At 36.6% G+C, this 17,272-nt stretch overlaps 1 protein-coding gene across 4 annotated transcripts in view; it reads left to right on the top strand.

Annotated features, from left to right (window-relative positions):
- The window catches only part of OSBPL6 (oxysterol binding protein like 6), a 96,565-nt gene extending 86,111 nt beyond the window's left edge, over positions 1-10,454 (top strand). For 3 of the 4 annotated variants that reach the window (XM_082056399.1, XM_082056398.1, XM_082056400.1), the window contains 8 exons: positions 570-707; positions 1,042-1,105; positions 1,720-1,798; positions 3,056-3,200; positions 4,315-4,459; positions 5,504-5,630; positions 6,214-6,336; positions 7,278-10,450. In XM_082056399.1, coding sequence (XP_081912525.1) covers positions 570-707; positions 1,042-1,105; positions 1,720-1,798; positions 3,056-3,200; positions 4,315-4,459; positions 5,504-5,630; positions 6,214-6,336; positions 7,278-7,386 — 930 coding nt within the window. In that variant the 3' untranslated portion in view covers positions 7,387-10,450. Of the gene's footprint in view, positions 1-569; positions 708-1,041; positions 1,106-1,719; positions 1,799-3,055; positions 3,201-4,314; positions 4,460-5,503; positions 5,631-6,213; positions 6,337-7,277 lie in introns of all 4 variants that reach the window. The other variant, XR_014184425.1, reaches the window with a different exon arrangement.
- Positions 10,455-17,272: the final 6,818 nt, after the last annotated feature.

Below are 17,272 nucleotides of genomic sequence, written 5' to 3'. Positions count from 1 at the left end.
ATTCAGTCCCCTTCTCTGCTACAGATATCTAGTGCAACACTGGGGATATGAGTCAAACTTTTAACATGCGCCTTAAAAATGCAAATTGCACCCCCAGGCTGAGGCATGTGGGACTACTTGGCAGAAATGCTGAATACCCAAAGCATCAGTGGTAGCAGTGCTGTAAAATGTTACCTGCTTCTTCACTGTTCTCTGAAAAATTGGAACTTTGCTATCTTAAATAAACAATAATATTTATTCACTGGCAGCACAGACTAGAACTGCGTCTGTGTTTTAAATTGTGAGTGTTAAGCTTGGTCAAAGGTAGAAAAATGGTATCTCACCGAGATCATTATTTTAGGAGACTGTTGAAAGGGACTGACTCAGGCCATGAAGAAAACCAGGTTGTATCAATAAAAATACAGTTAATACTGGTTCTGAATGGGATATATGGCTTCACTCTCAGGCATGCTTCATTAATCCAGATTTCACTCTGAGTGGAGTGAGTTGTCTGATATCACACAGTGATGACACAAATGAACCAGCATCTCTGCCTGTTGTCACTTATGTTCTTGTCTGTATTTTCACAGGTTCTCATAGCTGCTTTTGCAGCATCAGGCTATGCCTCTACATACTTTAGAGCAGGAAGCAAGCCATTTAACCCAGTGCTTGGTGAAACCTATGAATGTATTAGAGAAGACAAAGGATTTCGATTTTTCTCAGAGCAGGTAAAGCTTGTTTCCAGATAGACACTCCTGTTTAGATTTAGATTTTGGTTTCTTCATTTCATAGAGGAACTTTGTTTTTTCTTTCTGGTTAGAATGGTTTGCTTTCTGAGTAGTAAAGAAAGGTTGTTAGTATGAGTGAACTTTGTTAAGTGCTAGAAGGTATATATTTTTATAGTAATCACAAGGAAGCATTTCAAGTACAAACTTAAGTTGCATCTGTTTTCATAGGCTAATAAATAGTGTGGGATATTTAGTATTTTCATATTGCAGTAACAATTTTGTTGTCTTAGAAGCAAAAATGATTTGTTTTTAACTCAGACAAACTGTTTTCCAGGTTAGCCACCATCCTCCCATTTCGGCCTGTCACTGTGAATCGAAGAACTTTGTGTTTTGGCAAGGTATACTTCTTTAATTCAAAAGCATAAACTCCTTTTTTATTAGCAAGTAAAAACTTCGTCTGTACAAGCTGAGCTTTGCATTTGGAACTTACTCAAAATTTCTGCACTTACTATTTTTGTAGTATCTCTGAGGCTCTGAATTATTTCACTCCAAATTCTCAATCTTTAGAGTGAGCAGATGTGTTATAATACAACTTCCCTTGTCACTTGCAGTCTGTTTATACTTTTCTGCTTAAAAACTTTTTACCAAGAAAATAATTATTTCTTACAAACACAAGCAGTTCTTTTTACACAGTTGAACAAGCAGCTCTTCCTTTCCTTGTATCTACTGGCATATACATTTAATTTGTATTGAATGTTTTAATGAGAGATTTGACAATAATGTAGCTAAGGCATGACTCCTAGAAGAAAGTCAAACTTATCTTTAGTTTTTCTGGCCTAATGCTATTTTCTAGTCTTTTGCTTTGTTCTCTTTTGTATTTTCATGGCAACCTCATAATGTCCTGTTTTAAACTGGATGATCTTGCACAGGTCATCTAGTGTGCCACACAGATCACTGCCGGGGAGAGACTTTGTTCTTTTCCATTTTGTAAATCTTTCACTATTATATTCAGATATCAGGTGGAAAAACAAATTCTGGGGGAAATCAATGGAAATCCTGCCAGTTGGAACCTTGAATGTGACTCTTCCAAAGTAAGCTACTGTCTTTTTTCCTTTTGTTTTCAATCTTTGCTGCAATCTAATCTGTGCTGCCTTGTGAATGGATTGGGGGAAGTGTATGCAGACATCACAGGAATTGTAATAGCTAGTGCCTGGCTTAAATCTCTCCTCAGTGCACAGGTAGGGATACTGAAGCATTTTTGAGCCTGAAGACCCATTTGGGATTTTGGAGGAAAAGTATACAAACTCTCTAGAAAGCAACAGACAGAGTGGGATAAAAATATTTTAAAAGAGAGAATCCAAGTTTTGCACGTGCAGTAGTGATCGGCTGTTCAGAACAAGGCTGCGATATAGGACTGCCAGCAGCTAGCGTTGTCTTTGCTGAGGGTCTCAATACTACTAAGTGTTCCCTCAGAACAAGTACTAGTAACAATGTAAGGTCATTTATCAAAATGTAGATTAGCCAAAGCATGTTCCTCAAACCTTGACAGAATAAAGAGAAGAAGTTTCAGCACAGGTAAGACTGGTTGCATGTTCTGAATCCTGAAAATATGAAAGGAGAGGATACTTCAAACATGTCTGATAGTTTTGCAGTACTGTTGTTGCTCATGTACATTGCAGCCAGCCTTTCCTTCTGCTTCTAACAGTATGGCATCACTGCACTTCACCTCTTTATCTATTTCATGAAATTGAAATCAATACACTCAGGAGCATCTGTGTCTTCTGTCTTCTTGCTTGCCTCTCAGCCCTGAAGGAGAGTGTGCTTTGTACAGTATAATTCCCTTGTTTTATTCCCTTGTTTGACAATAGAGATGCTCTGACTCCGAGTAGTTGTTACAGAGGGAATGGGATGATATGCCAGTGAGCTTCTGCTTCCTACTTCCTTTCTGTTATCTCCTTTCCATATTTGTTTTGTTCTATTTGTGAATTAATTATGTTGTCTGCTTATAACATCAATTCGGCTTTACGTTGATCTTTGGGTCACTCTCCTGCCCCTAAAAGAACTGGAGCCAAAGCACTTAATGCTCTGAGGACAGTGAATATGCTGTGCAGGGTTTTAGTGGTTCATAATGTCCATTCTTCAGTTCTCTGCACTACAGCTTAGGTGAGCTCCTCTGTGGATGATTAGTAACATGTTCAGAACCAGTGCTTTATTAAAGTAAACTGTTGTTTCATAAGTTTTTGAGAAATATGGTCTTGTATTTATGATAATGGAGCTATGTTTTACTTTCTTCTCTGTAATGATCATGATTAATAGATGTTACCAACTACTTGTTAATCTGTTCTTAGGTACGGAGACTACTATGTCTGGAACAAAGTCACTACTTGCATACATAATATTCTTAGTGGAAGGAGGTGGATAGAACACTATGGAGAGATAACTATCAGAAACACAAAAAGCAGCATTTGCATTTGTAAACTCACATTTGTCAAGGTAACATGTATTCTAATAGATATCATATATTCATAAAATTGCACAGTTTAAGCATACCTCAAGCTGTTTCTTCAGTATTCCTGAAATCTACATTCCACATTTTGTCTTACCAACATTTGTAGATATGTGAATTGTCAACTAAGATTGCTATATCAAGTAGCATGTTTCAAATTCCATTGAACATTTTCTCTCAGTGTGTTGCATTGCTGTATAGCTGTGTGCTATACTGTTGCTGGTTTTAGGTTAAAAATGAAATGTCAGCTTTTCTATCATCACAATAAAAAGACAACGTCACTGTAGAATTCTGTGCCACTTCACTTCTGCCTTTACTAGAATTTGGTAGTCAATATTTTATCTCTTTAGATTAAATAACACTGTTTGGGTTCATAGGATTTTAATATCCAGGCAAGGACCATATATATAAACAGGTTACTGTATAACTATGTTATTATCAATTCTTTTCCCTGAAAGTAAGTTGTCTTCGTATTGCAACAAAATACATCAATACCACTGCAGTGTTAGCAATTGTGCGTTACCGTAAATCAGAAATTCATGTTTTGATGGATGTTCCGAGAATGGGCAACTGGCTCAGTAGGAGAAGGTGTAGAAAAGAAAAGTGTTTAATAAAAGCAAAACAGAAAAGAGAAACAGAAATCAACAACTAACAAGTAATACTGGCTGCATGTCTTCCCTGCTGCAAACAGTAGTGTGCAGCACCCATCAAAGTATTCCCTTACATGTACAAATATATTCAGTATTTCTCCATATAGAAAGAAGAGACGTGGCTGGATCTGATCTTGCAGCAGTGTCATTTTTGCTAAATTCTGTGGGATATGGGTTAATGAACAACAATATAGTTCCCAGATGTGCAGATAAATACTTTTATAATAAAATCACATATCAAATCGTTCATGGTTTCTTATCTGTCATACTAAATCAATTAATATTCACATCTTCTGCATTTCAAACTCTGATATTTTTGGTTTTGTGTGAGCTGTTCCAGTACAAAATTAGGACAGTCGTTGCCACAAACTAAGATTCATGCAGTGTCTGTATTGGTACAAAGGGTAACCAAAACCCAGCGTAAACTAGTAATTCTTTGTTAAACTTGCAGGTGAACTACTGGAATTCAAATGTAAATGAGGTCCAGGGTGTTGTGATAGATCAAGAAGGGAAGGTGGTTCATCGCCTTTTTGGAAAGTGGCATGAAGGCCTTTATTGTGGGGTTGCACCTTCAGCCAAATGTATATGGAGGCCAGGTAAGAAGCTTGTAGTAAACTCTGGCAGGCGCTGTAGTGTAACCCTAAACTACATAAAGTGTTCTTAGCCATTAGTTTAAATACACAAAATACTACTGGAGACGTACAAAGTATTGGACAAATAAACAAGAATTTACATCAGTTTATGATAATAGTAAATGGACATGTTCTTACAGGGCATAGTCTTCTGCATCTTAGTCTGACTCCTGGTCAAATATTCTGAGGTCTTGGTGTCCACATAGGAATAAAGTTAAGAAAAATAATTGTATGTCTGGGCCTGCCTGCCTTCTCACTGAGAGCAGGGTAGCGTATTTGGATTCAATAATTCAAGATTCATGTGCCAGTTAATTGAGTTTGTTGTCTTCATGCTTTATTAGCCTAAAGGATTGGTCTTCAGAGGTGGCAAGCTCCTGTGATTTCAGGAGCTGGTTTCAACTTACTGCTTGCCTAGAGACACTGAGGTTGAATTAATCATCCTTTGCACCTACAGTATCTTTCGTACATGCAGAGTGATTATCCTGGAATTGTCATTATTGTTAATATTTTGAACCCTACTCTGTAGTGATGATATTTTGAACCCTACTTTACATCCTACTCTCTGCAATGTCTACTCTGAGTGCTGTTAGTGCTGATGGTGTTGGGCAGTGCTGAGTCAGTCTGCGAGTGAGTGTTGGATGCCAAAATTAACTGCAGATCAGTTAAGGTTAGCTTTTACACAGACATTTGATAAGCCCACTTTCCGGCGAACAGGAAACCGTGTTTAACTTGAAAATCTTGAAAACGGTAATTTTTATTTTAAAAGGAAGATCATGTAAGTTTTGAGTCTATTAGCTTGTAATTACAAGTTCTGCAGGATGGGCATTTGAAAATAATTTTTAGTGAATGTTGTTCCATCTAGAGAATAGGTTTTGATACTTTTTAATTGTATGTAAGAGTAAAATATATCAATATTTTTTGCTGTTATAATTTAATAAAGAAATTAATCTCTTGCATATTTAGAGTAATGGTTAAAAAGTTTTTTCTTTCTCACACATACTCCTACAGGCTCCATGCCAACCAATTATGAACGTTATTATGGCTTCACGAGGTTTGCTATTGAGCTCAATGAACTAGATCCTTTACTGAAAGATCTTCTTCCTAGAACAGATGCGCGATTCAGGCCAGATCAAAGGCAAGAATCCTCATTTATACACTTACATTGGGTGGTTTTAAGATTGGATTTGTCTGAGTATTGAATTTTGTGTGTGTCTTCACTACAGTCTGAACTAAGCTTTGGAGGATTCTGCTAGCAGAGATGGTATTCAGCATTGCGGTCAAATTTCTGCTTTACCCAGCTGAGGGAAAGTATTATAGAAAGCATCTTGTTGGTACCGTGGAGCTATAGTGTGATCTTTAGGCAGAAATAGGATTCCTCATACCAACCTGGAAAGACAGGCTCTGAAATGTTGTGCCCTCCTGCTAAGAATGGCAGCAACATTAATTCCCTCCCAATTCTCAGTTCATAGTACTTCAGTGTTTGTGACATGTGTAAGTTACTGAAGAAAGTGTATGCCTTAGGCTACAGGTCAGGTACATGTAGCCGGGGAGTCACACCTTGGTTATTCTTATTTTACAAGGTAATGACTAGATCTGAAAGCGGGTACAACATAGACAACAGGCTTGGCTTCTGCTGGTCTTTTGTGATGATTTGTGCTAGAAAATCCCTTGTTCCAGACACTGTGTGATTGCTATAGGACCTGCTGTTATTCACACAGGCTTCTGGAGGAAGGCAACGTAGAAGCAGCAGCATCAGAGAAACAAAGAATAGAGGAACTCCAGCGAGGTCGGAGGCGGTACATGGAAGAAAACAGCATTGAATATGTACCCAAATTTTTTAAGTGAGTCGATTCATTTCAGTAGTAATTCTCTGTTTCCTGTAGCGTGACTGGACAAAGTGCTACAAGAATTATCACCGATGTGGTCTGTTAATTGTGAAAGCCTGGAAAATAGCAGTTTAAAGAAAAATATTCAGATACCTGATCTCTGCCTGAAGCAATTTTTACATAGTTTAAAGATTCATAATTGAAACATCATTTTCTTACAATGAGCAACAGCTGTACAAGTCTGCTGCACCCCTTGGTCAATGTTTTTTGAACTCCAAAGTGCCATAGGAATATAATGTTAGGATGTAAGAACTATGTTATTTTGAGTCATTGCAAAAACAAGTTACCAAATAGTGACTTAAACAACAACATCATACATACGTCTGTAATACGTGTGTATATATATATATACACACTTAAATTACAGTTTAATTTTGACTGGAGGGTGTTTTTTTTTCTGTTTGTTTTTGTTTTTAATTAAGCATTCTTCTGAAACAAGGGATAGTCATACCAAATAGCCTCATGTTTAGCGTGCGGACTTTAAAGTGAAAAGATTGAATGTGTTTGGTGCAGTTTTGTAGTGGAAGATGAGCAAAATAGAGAGGAAATAAAATACATGGTAAAACACTAGGATTCTGCAAGTTAGATCTTTTGGTTGATCCCCTGCACATAATCAGAATCTGTAATGGCCAAAGATGCTGTATGTGGCTCTAAGACCTGCTCACAGGGATCAGGCAACAGATTTGCAATCTTGGCTGTTCTAAACCTTCCACTTCTGACAGGTAGAGGTTGATTTTTATATTTAAACTCCTGACTGTTCTTGTATTCTTTAGAAATATGAAATCAGGTTCAGTATTCGGTTGCATCAGAGAGGTATGGAATTTGATTTCATATTGCATAAGAACAGAGATTTATGGTCAGAACTTTTTTTTTCCTCTTTTTTTCCCTTTCTACAGGAAAGTTATCGACGCTAATCAAAGAGAAGCCTGGGTTACCAATGACACCTATTGGGAGCTGCGAAAGGATCCTGGCTTTAGTAAAGTAGAAATTCCCATACTCTGGTAAACTCAGAATGTAGATCTAGTAAACATATCACTTTGAAGAAAAAAAATAACTATGCACAATATGTTTCTTAGCTAAGCGTGGTTTGTGGGTCTGCAGAAAAACCTGTCATTTGCATTTATATTCATCTTTATAATGGACTTTTGAAAGTGCATTAGACCAGGCCCCTGACCACTTCTGGATCTTTTTAATTTTGCAGCAGCCATTAAAAAAAAAAAAAAAAAGAAAAAAAGAAACACAAACATTTTGAAGTTTAATACACTGAAAATTCAGAATAAAAGAAGCAGATGAGTTATCCAAAGTCACTCAGAAGAGATGGTAAACGCAAAACTGCAACTGGTGCTTTAAACAGACATTAAGAGTAATGTAATTTAAATGGGAAAAAAAAAAAAAGAAAAAGAAGAAGAGAAAAATTCCATTTTGTTTCAACTATTTTTGTTAAAAACTCTTGGGTTACAACAGTGTCATTTCTGGCTTCAGGTTAGTCCTTTGGTGTGATGTGTTTGGACTGGCCTTTGTCAAAAAGATATGCTTTTCTGGAAGCTGTTCCCATTCATATGCCATTGTTCATGCCTTAAACAAAATATGAAGATGTACAGTAAGTAACTTTAAAATACGTATGCTTAGGCTTGTGTGAAGGGCAGATTTTTAAAGCAGTAGATTTTATCATGATATGAATATTGGAGAACCTGCATTAGTTAAAATTAAAAGACAACAGAACATCTAACTGTATTTTAGAGGAGTGAGATCTACTGTACATGCTTTAGCTTTGGGAAGCTGACTGTATAATCAGACTGAAGAGAAATTGTGAACTGGTTGAATGTGAGACAGTTGTGATAAATGCACATGAATTGTTAGTCAGAAAGTTCATATTCCAAATGGCTCTTGATGCTGAGATGCAATCATCACTTTTATCACTGGCAGGACATAGTCTCACAGTGAATCTCATTTCCCTGTAAAAGTTTATACAATTAGAATTCCCTGAAGCTTTGCAGCAGCATTCAAAGCACAGAAATATTTCATGGGAAGGTCTCTGGCTTCTTTCTAGGAGCTGGATAGTACTGTAAATGCAACTATTTTCTGCCACACACATTGTTTACTTTACTGGCTCAATTTTTTCCTCATCCATTTTCTTATCTAAATTTATATTTGAGAGTATGGCAGAGGCTCCCATGTGTTGTCTCTAACAACTACTATTTGTGTTGCCAAAATAGCTTTTGTGTAAAATTATATTTTACAGGTTTTCATAAAGTGATTCTATATTTTTTGATTAAGAACCAAGTCTCTTATATGTTGCTAAGCCTCAGTTAACATATGTGGGAGAAGGCTTGGCACTTTCTACTTGAAAATCTCTGAAACATTAAGCAGTGGGAGGGCAGATTTTAGTAAATGGAAAAAAGTAATTTTATTAAGTAAAAACTGCATTCCATATGGTATGAACTAGTGTTCCATTTATGCATGTATTTATACATGCAGGCACTGATGATAGGTTAGATTTCATGCATATACACTGTATTTCTTTCTGCACATACACAGTGTACATAGTGCACTTGAATTTTTTTTATTTAAGGTTGATTCCAGTACTGAGACCTAAAAAAAGCATTAGATAGGTTTGTGATCCTGCCCGCAGAGCTGCTTGAACATTTCTCAGGAGATTGCTACACTTGCCAAGCTCTCCGCCGCCTTCTTCCTTTTGCAGAGTCAGGTTCATACAGAACTGAGATTACTTCGAGTATTTAATATGCCTTTAGTTCTCCCCCTTGTTTGTATCACAAAGCAAATGGCAGAGCAACCAGCTATGAATGAATTCCAGGTTCTTCACACAGCTCTGTTATGAGGAAGAACTAGGAAAGCCTAAAGAAAATACTAGGTAGACTTTTTAAGAATTATGATTGCTCATTAATCACTTATGAATATTTGGTATAAAAAAACCTGTGTGCAGATTAACGGGATTTCTTCCAAAGAAAATTTTGAATTATTCAAATAATATCTTTTTCTTTCCTAGTTGAGCCTAGTCCGACTTTTTCTTTTTTTTTTTTTTTCAGTTCTGCACTTATTATTAAAAGAAAATGAAAATATATCAAAGTTTGGGTTTTTAACCATCTTTGGTAAACTTCAACCTACTTGCTTTAATGACAGTACACTATGAATCAAATTGGCACATTGTGTGCAAAACAGCAGTTAATTATTCTCTGTCACTTCCCTTAAAAACCCACCCATGCTCCAGTCTTTGTGTGCAGTTCACCGTGATATTAGAAAGCATTATGTGAGCATGATTGCAACTACATTTGAGGGACAGAAACTGTAAGTCCTCAAATTTTTTGAAAGTAGGTTTGTAATTTAAATACAGAAGCAAGGCCTTTAGTTTTACAGTGTTCTGCTAGTGCTTTGTAAATGCCATTATTTGCCACGCAAACTGAAACCTAGTGAATGCTAAAGATGGTATCACTGATTTAATTATTTTTTACAATTGTTTATTTGACAGTCATTGAAAGAAAACTAACATCAACCTTTTTAGAATTAACAAAAATCTGTGATGTGCTAAATCTTTCTGTCGAAGGCACTTTTTAAGCCTACTGAGTATTAAATTGCTTAATTAGTAAGTAGAAGAAACACAAATCAATGTATCACAAAATATTTGCAGTCTTTATCAGAAATTGAAAAGTGCTAGCAGATGTACCATAAAGTATCTTTTATAGTACAGAATCCTCTGGATTCTCTGCAAAATCTTTTATAATTTTTTTTTCTTGTAGCCTTGGGGGACATCATGACATATTTTGTGCTGTTTCTAAAGAGAGTGTGTTAACAGAGGGTAGGTCTGGAGGCTTCTATCCGAATGATACATTTTAGATAACCTGCTCTGCCGCAGGGCAGCTGCTCCACCGCCCCTTCCAGCACAGGGGGTTTTCTGCCCCAGCTGCAGAACTTCGCACTTCTGAGCCTCATGAAATGTCTTCTGGCCCTGTCCTCAAGCCAAGCAATGTCCTTCTGGCTGAGGTTCTGCAATTTGACATGCCATCTCATCCTCCTGATTTAATGTCATCTGCAAACTTGTTAGTATGTCATCTATGTCCTTGCCCAGGTCACTGGTGAGATGTTGATTGACATGGGTCACAAAATTGACCATGCAGGACTGTCCTCGTTTCTGGCTGCCAGTGGAGCGCAAGCCACTGATCAATCCATGCCCTTCAAGCCTGGGGATTTGGGAAGTTTTCCATACACATCACTCCATTTATCCAGGCAGTATTTGCTTTTGAAAGGCACGAAAAATACCAACTCAGTAGATTTAATTGCTATAGGTTTGGTATGTGATGAAAATTAGTGTAAAGCATTTGGCATTTATAAACTTTTAAACAATTTAAGAACTTCTAACTTTCACTACAAAGACATACCCTTTGCTTTTTCCTGTGTTTCCTGAAAAAAACACTTACTTCTGTAAAAAATACACAACCCTTCTGCTTTAGTTTCACAATAGTGAACTGTACTTTCAATTAATATTTTGAAAGTGTACCTTAATTTGTTCCCTGTTCTGGTACTGCAGATATGATAGGGTAATAATATTAATAGCTACTTTCACCAAATATGATGTCTTAGAAAGACTTAACTTCATTCCTATTATAGGTATGTATTAACAAGATGGTAGATTTTTCTGCATATTAGAAATCGTTACCTCATTGGGAGATACAATTTGAATACAAGTTATTTTCATGCAGTATGACTGTCATTAAAGTCATCTAGACACCTATTCTTTGGACAGATTAAGTTGTGCAAAATAGGGTTTTTTTGCTATTTGGCTTTAAAAGTGAATTCCCACTATAATACTCCTTTCATCTTACAAATAATGTTACCTTTTTTTTTTCTCATTTTGATCTTCTGACTGAATGATCTTTTATGGCATTTGTAGGTTGTTTGAATAGCACATACTAGGCGTATGTTGGATATTGCAGTACATATACATGACACAGTTTTGAAAGATATTGCCCTTAATTCCCTACTGAACACTATCGGAGCTTTATGGAAACAAATTACACAAACCTGAAGGCACACTAGGAGCCAGCGCTGGTCCTCCCCTCACGGACACATGATGAGGAGCCTGCATCTGGGCCATACCCTCTGTTTCCCATGGAGGTAACATGGGATTTTCTCACCTTTGCACCAGGCAGGGTGGAGCGCAGCACAATCCAGTCTTGCTTGAAGAGTTTCTCTCAAAAAATCGGAATTTTTAGAAATACCTGGAAGGGAGGGGAGATCATAATAACCAAGAGGGCTGAATATGCCAATTTTCTTTGAGTTTTGAAAAACTTCCTTTCACTAGCAAAGCCCTATTAGTATAGGGAAGGCTTGTCTGGGCTTCTTGTTTTAAAGGATTTTGAATATTGTCTGGTGAAGAGACAAATACTAGTTGTTTAACATGCCATTGGCTGCAGTCATAATCTGGGGAATTAATTCTATTTTAGATGTCATTACTAATGCTGGGGCTGCTTAGTGAAAGTAGAGTTTTCAGATTAAATCCACCTGAACGGGAAGGGTGTTTGTATTCATATGCAAAAATGAAAGGAGGGTTTAAGTTAGAGAGTTTGTTCCAGCTGGGGGGAAAGATTAATATTGACAGAAGTGTGTAAGAAACACTGAAACGGCCTCACCAGTCACCCTGTGTTATACACACACCTGGGAGAAAGCTGAGAAAGCTTACTGTGTCATAACCACTTACCTTGGCAGCTGCTGGGGCTGAAGATATCATCTTGGATTTTCTTCCTGTCTGTCATTAAGTATCAGTCATCAAAACTGTATAAAACTTGAATTTTCTCTTTAGAGTGTATATTGATAAAAGTCAAGGTAGGCTGGGGTACAGGCATAGAATCAATCAATCATAGAATGGTTTGGGTTGGGAAGGACCTCAAAGATCATCTAGTTCCAAACCCTCTGCCATGGGCAGGGACACCTTCCACAAGAGCAGGTTGCTCAGAGCTCCCTCCAGCCTGGCCTTGAGCACTCCAGGGATGGGGCATCCACAGCTGCTCTGAGCAGCCTGTTCCAGTGCCTCACCACCCTCATGGGGAAGAATTTCTTCCTTACATCAAATCTGAAACTGCCCTCTTTCAGTTTAAAACCATTATCTCTGGTTACTTTATAATTCTGGTTTATAATTTATAATTCTGGTTACTTTATAATCTCTGGTTACATTATAATTCTGGTATCACTCAGAAGTAGTTTCATGGAAAAAGGTTGTTGTTGTTCTTAACAGAAGAATCTAGACTGTGTTAATAAATGTTTAATTATTCCTGGGAAGGCTACCTCCCTGAGCTCCATTAGAACAGTGAATGGCATCCACAAGAATGTTGCAAGTAAGCTCAGAGAAATGGCTTCTTTACAGCAATTTATTTTGTTTTCAGATAGTATCTATTGTAAGGAGTCTACTTAGAAAAGCAAATACATTGTTTGCTCTTTAAACCAGGGAACGTAAAACACCTTCATTTGTCAGCTTTGGTGTAATCTATGTCCTTCTTCCCCTAAACTGGAAAGTCCCTTTATGAAAGGATTTTATATGGTATCTTGCAAGTTTAAAAAGTGATAGCAATGTACTTGTAGGTGTTTTATATACCCATGTCCTCCTTTGTCGGGTTTCATGGTGTTATAAACTCATCATATCTTTAATTTTTTTTTCCTCTTTTTCCTCCTAATGATCTTGGAAAAAAACTCAGAAAAGAAAAGGGAAGGAGGAACTACAATGGGGGACAGTGAAACTAATCACAGGAGCTCTGTCAATGGCACAACTGTAACAAAATAAAGTTTTCTAACTTTTATGAACTAAAATGTTAGCAGAGCTGTTGAATCCATTTCAGGCAGGTTATCTTAATACCACTTTTCTTTCCACTGATCCATGACAGCATGGAAAAGGGAAGATTGCTGACATTTGCTCAGAATTAATTCTGAAGGTGAAGAAAAGTTTTAATTCCTTTTATAAATAATGACTGTGGCCAGCATTTGGCTGAAGGTGCATTGGTGATGTGGAGAAAGAGAGTTACATATTTTATAAAGAAGGAAACCATAAAGTTGGAATATATAATCATGAGTGTGTAATATATTCTGTCTTGACCTATGAATAATTCATTGAAGTATGGTGAAGCTACTTCTTCTTACTCCTGGAGCAATGATCCAGATGCTGTCTCCTATGAAACACTAAAATGTATTTCCATATTGACTCCTACTTTTAATGGTCTGCAATAATGAAAGAGGGATAGCTTATGCTAATGTATAATGTTGGTGTCCCAGAATATTAGGGATGCAAAAAGGGAAGAAGTGAGGAGATTCCTTCAAAATGTTGGAAGTGGGTAACTTATCTTTTACACCCAGAGCAGCAAAATGATGTAAGTGCTATACAAGAGCAGCATACACAGTGATAAATATTCAAACAAAACTACTTCTTCACTGAGGTACTCGCTCCTTGTGTCAGTCAGTGTAGCCGCACATGCAACATCTTTTTCTGTAATTGTGTGACTGATTACACTTGTGGCCCAGGGATTGATTTGTCAGGTCCACTCAGGACAATCGGTGTCAGACTCAGGATTGCAAATTCAGGTTTCTTTTCTAGCAGTCCCGTGATGAATGCTCTCTCTCTTCCTTTATTAAATTCACCTGAACAAGGAATAGTACAGTAACATTAACGAAAGAATATGTTTAATCCTCGGTATTTTCCAGGCAAGGGAAAAATCAGGATAGCTTCTTTAACTGTACTGAAGAAATACAGATGAAATCTTCAATTATATTTTTATTTGCTTAACATTTTATAAAATATTTTAAAACTGGAGCACCAATAATAACATTATACATAACCGTATTTAACTTGCTTTGTCACCTCTCTTGAATCAACGTTGAAATTATAGTTCCAATTTGAGATTAGATCTATTTAGTTCTTGAAATGAATGTTACTCGTATTCTTTGGTGGTTGAAATACAGTATAACAAATTCAGATCACAATGAATTTTATTTTCAGCTGAGTCTTAAACAAGACCTGACTATGAGCTGAGAAATAAGTACTGATGAGTATCTTTTGGTTTGCAGGCATAAACACAAAGACAGCAACTTCTACCTTAGTTAAGCTTTTCCTCTGATTAGCAAAAGCATCGTACTTGTCCCTTTATAATTATTTCTAAACTGATTATTTTCAGGCATTTGTACCTCACTAAGAGTTAATTACATGTGAAGTTTAAGTTTAAAAAATTAAATGATGTTTGGAACTCCACAGACATGAAGAGTGGTGCTTCTGTCTTGCACCTAATGCTCAGATCTTGCTAAATCTCCAGATCTCACAGCAGGGTGGATCTGTAGTTCTTACTAAAATTTCATCCAAAAAGAAGTACCAGTGGGCTTTTCTGGATGTGACTCTTCTTTGCTTATTGATATATGTCTACATTATTTACTATAAAATGAGTAAGAAATCAAGCTGCTAGCATCTAATGTTTGAAATCTTTTCCTTCACCAAAATGCATAAAAAACTTCTCGTTCTTTATCTGTTACTGCTAGATTGTATGATGCGAATACTTTATTTAGCACATAAACAGCCATCATAGAATTAAACTACTGTGGTATCCAGAGAGATCATTATGGTAGTTCTGTATTAGGATATTAGGTATATTTTCTTCGTTGTAACTAGTAGCAAGAATCTTCATTGGGTCTTTATCTATTTTCTTTTTTATAATTAACTGTATGATGACTTATGATTTCTCAGTATTTCAACAGCAAAGTATTCTGTATTTTCTTTCATTTTTGCACAAAGTTAATATGAATTGGGAATAATGTCACCCTTTTTTTGTGAGATTAGATCCCATACGCACATGTATGAAATGTAGTAAATTTTAGTATTGATACCTTGCTCAGACTCTGAGAATGCCATTAGAAGAGTAAGGTTTAGATTAGTTGTAAATTTACATTGCCTTACTGAACTTCTTTGCTTTTAACAGCCTTTAATTTCAAATGCGAAACAGCCCTGCATCAATTCTTTAGCAGGCCAAAACGTCAAAACCTAAATAGATAAAAAGCATTTTTTGCTGATTTACCCATATGCCTGTGCTTATTCTACAATAAAACCCCCAAATCTGTTGATTTCTTGTACACCTCTTTGTGTAGAATACTTGTAAAAGGAGGTCCTCAGAGTCCTTCCACTGTGATTATGCTATTATGTCAGCTAGAAAGGTATACAGAAAGTTGGTTTGTGGGTTTTAAAATGAATTGTAAAGGCAAATAGTTTGTTTCTAGAAGCCTAACATACAGAGCCAGTATTTCTTTTGGGTGCTGGATCCACAGTGTCTGCTTTAGAGGGAAGTAACAGACTTTAATTGGGAAGGGTCTGTGTTCTTAGATGCACCAGACAAAATTTGTCCTGTTGTTCAAAGGCAATAGAAAACTGTTACTTAAGGGAAAGAAAGAAAAGAAAGAAAAGCAAGTAGTTATGTACCCAGCTACCCAAATGTTTATTTTTTGAGCACTGTAATATTAAACCTCACCTGCAGCACCCTTAATTCTATGCTAAGAAGTTCACTGTGGACTTCCATAATGAGATGAAGAAGAAAAGGACACTGGGAAAAAAAAAAAAGTCAGTACTGTAATTTCTGAATAACTCAATAGAAAATCAATTTGCAAATATTTGTTTTGAAAACTATATAAACTACTCAAAGTATTGCAGTTTTTAAAAGTGCAAGTTTAGTCCTTCATAGTATGTTCAGTAATTTAACAATTAAAAAAAAAAACCCTCTTGATTGATCTTGATTGCTTTCTTGCAAATGCATTCATTTGTGCTTGACTATTCACATGTTTGGGGTATCTCTCATGATGAGTATTCTTTACATCTTATTAATTCTGACTCCAAATACTGACTGTGATCATATCTGTAAAATCAATTGTATTGCTTACAGTTACCAAGCATCATCAGCTAAGGAATAAAATAGTTGGGATATAATTTGTATATTGCAAATCTGTAGACTTTTATTTCACGCACAAGAGCTAATCAGCAATGCGCATTTGAGATTTTTTTTTTTTCTGCTTCACCTGCTTGGACTCTGATCTTGCACAGGCATCAATATGTACTTAACATAAACATTGAAATAGTCTCGTTGAATTCAGTTTAAAATATATAGATAATAAAGTTAAAATGGAAACGCTTAACAGTGACATCCTAAGAAATCAAAACAATGTGCCTGGTTACACCAGGCTTTGTGGTACTTGATTTTTAATTCCTACCTGCTCAACGAAATGAGCATGTACGCAGATAAGGCTGAGCTGCTGTTGGTGCTCCATTGAGCTCAGTGAGCTCCCAGGTGAGTGGATGATCTAGCTGTCCAAATCTATTTCAGCTGTAGTCCTAACATGCTCTCAAGCCTAGCTATTCAACTAGTTACACTTAAGCTTGATTTTGAACATGTGCACTGTCTTGTGGAAGATAAATGTGTGAAATACAGCTGGTTTGGCTGCTTGTCAGTCAGAGCAATATATTTGACTTTCCTTTGACTCTCTTGCATTTTGGAACCTTATTCTGGGGCATCTAGTATTTAAAAAACAGTTAACTTCATGTATCTGCAAAGCTCAATTATTTATGGCCTTTGGAAGAAAGGAGATTAAATCAATGATAATTCTTTATATTATGTCTCACTCTGGCAGCTGAATTGTAAGAATATTTGCAGTTCCTGTTTCCGTGTACTTTACCCAGGATGGTGCCAGCCCAGAGTGAGGGTCGTTAGTACTGTGTGCCAATCAAAAAAGGAGACTAATCTTTCTGATTTGTGAAGAAGGGGGTGGCTAACTACGAGCACACTCCTAATCTCAATATAGAAAAGCATGAATGTGAGAAAGTGCCTCCCCTCTCTCCTTGTAGGCTTTAGCATATAAATAGAAT

Source organism: Streptopelia decaocto (genome assembly GCF_964273445.1).
Source record: "Streptopelia decaocto genome assembly, chromosome: 6".
NCBI lineage: Eukaryota > Metazoa > Chordata > Aves > Columbiformes > Columbidae > Streptopelia > Streptopelia decaocto.
This window is presented reverse-complemented; position numbering and strand designations above follow the sequence as displayed.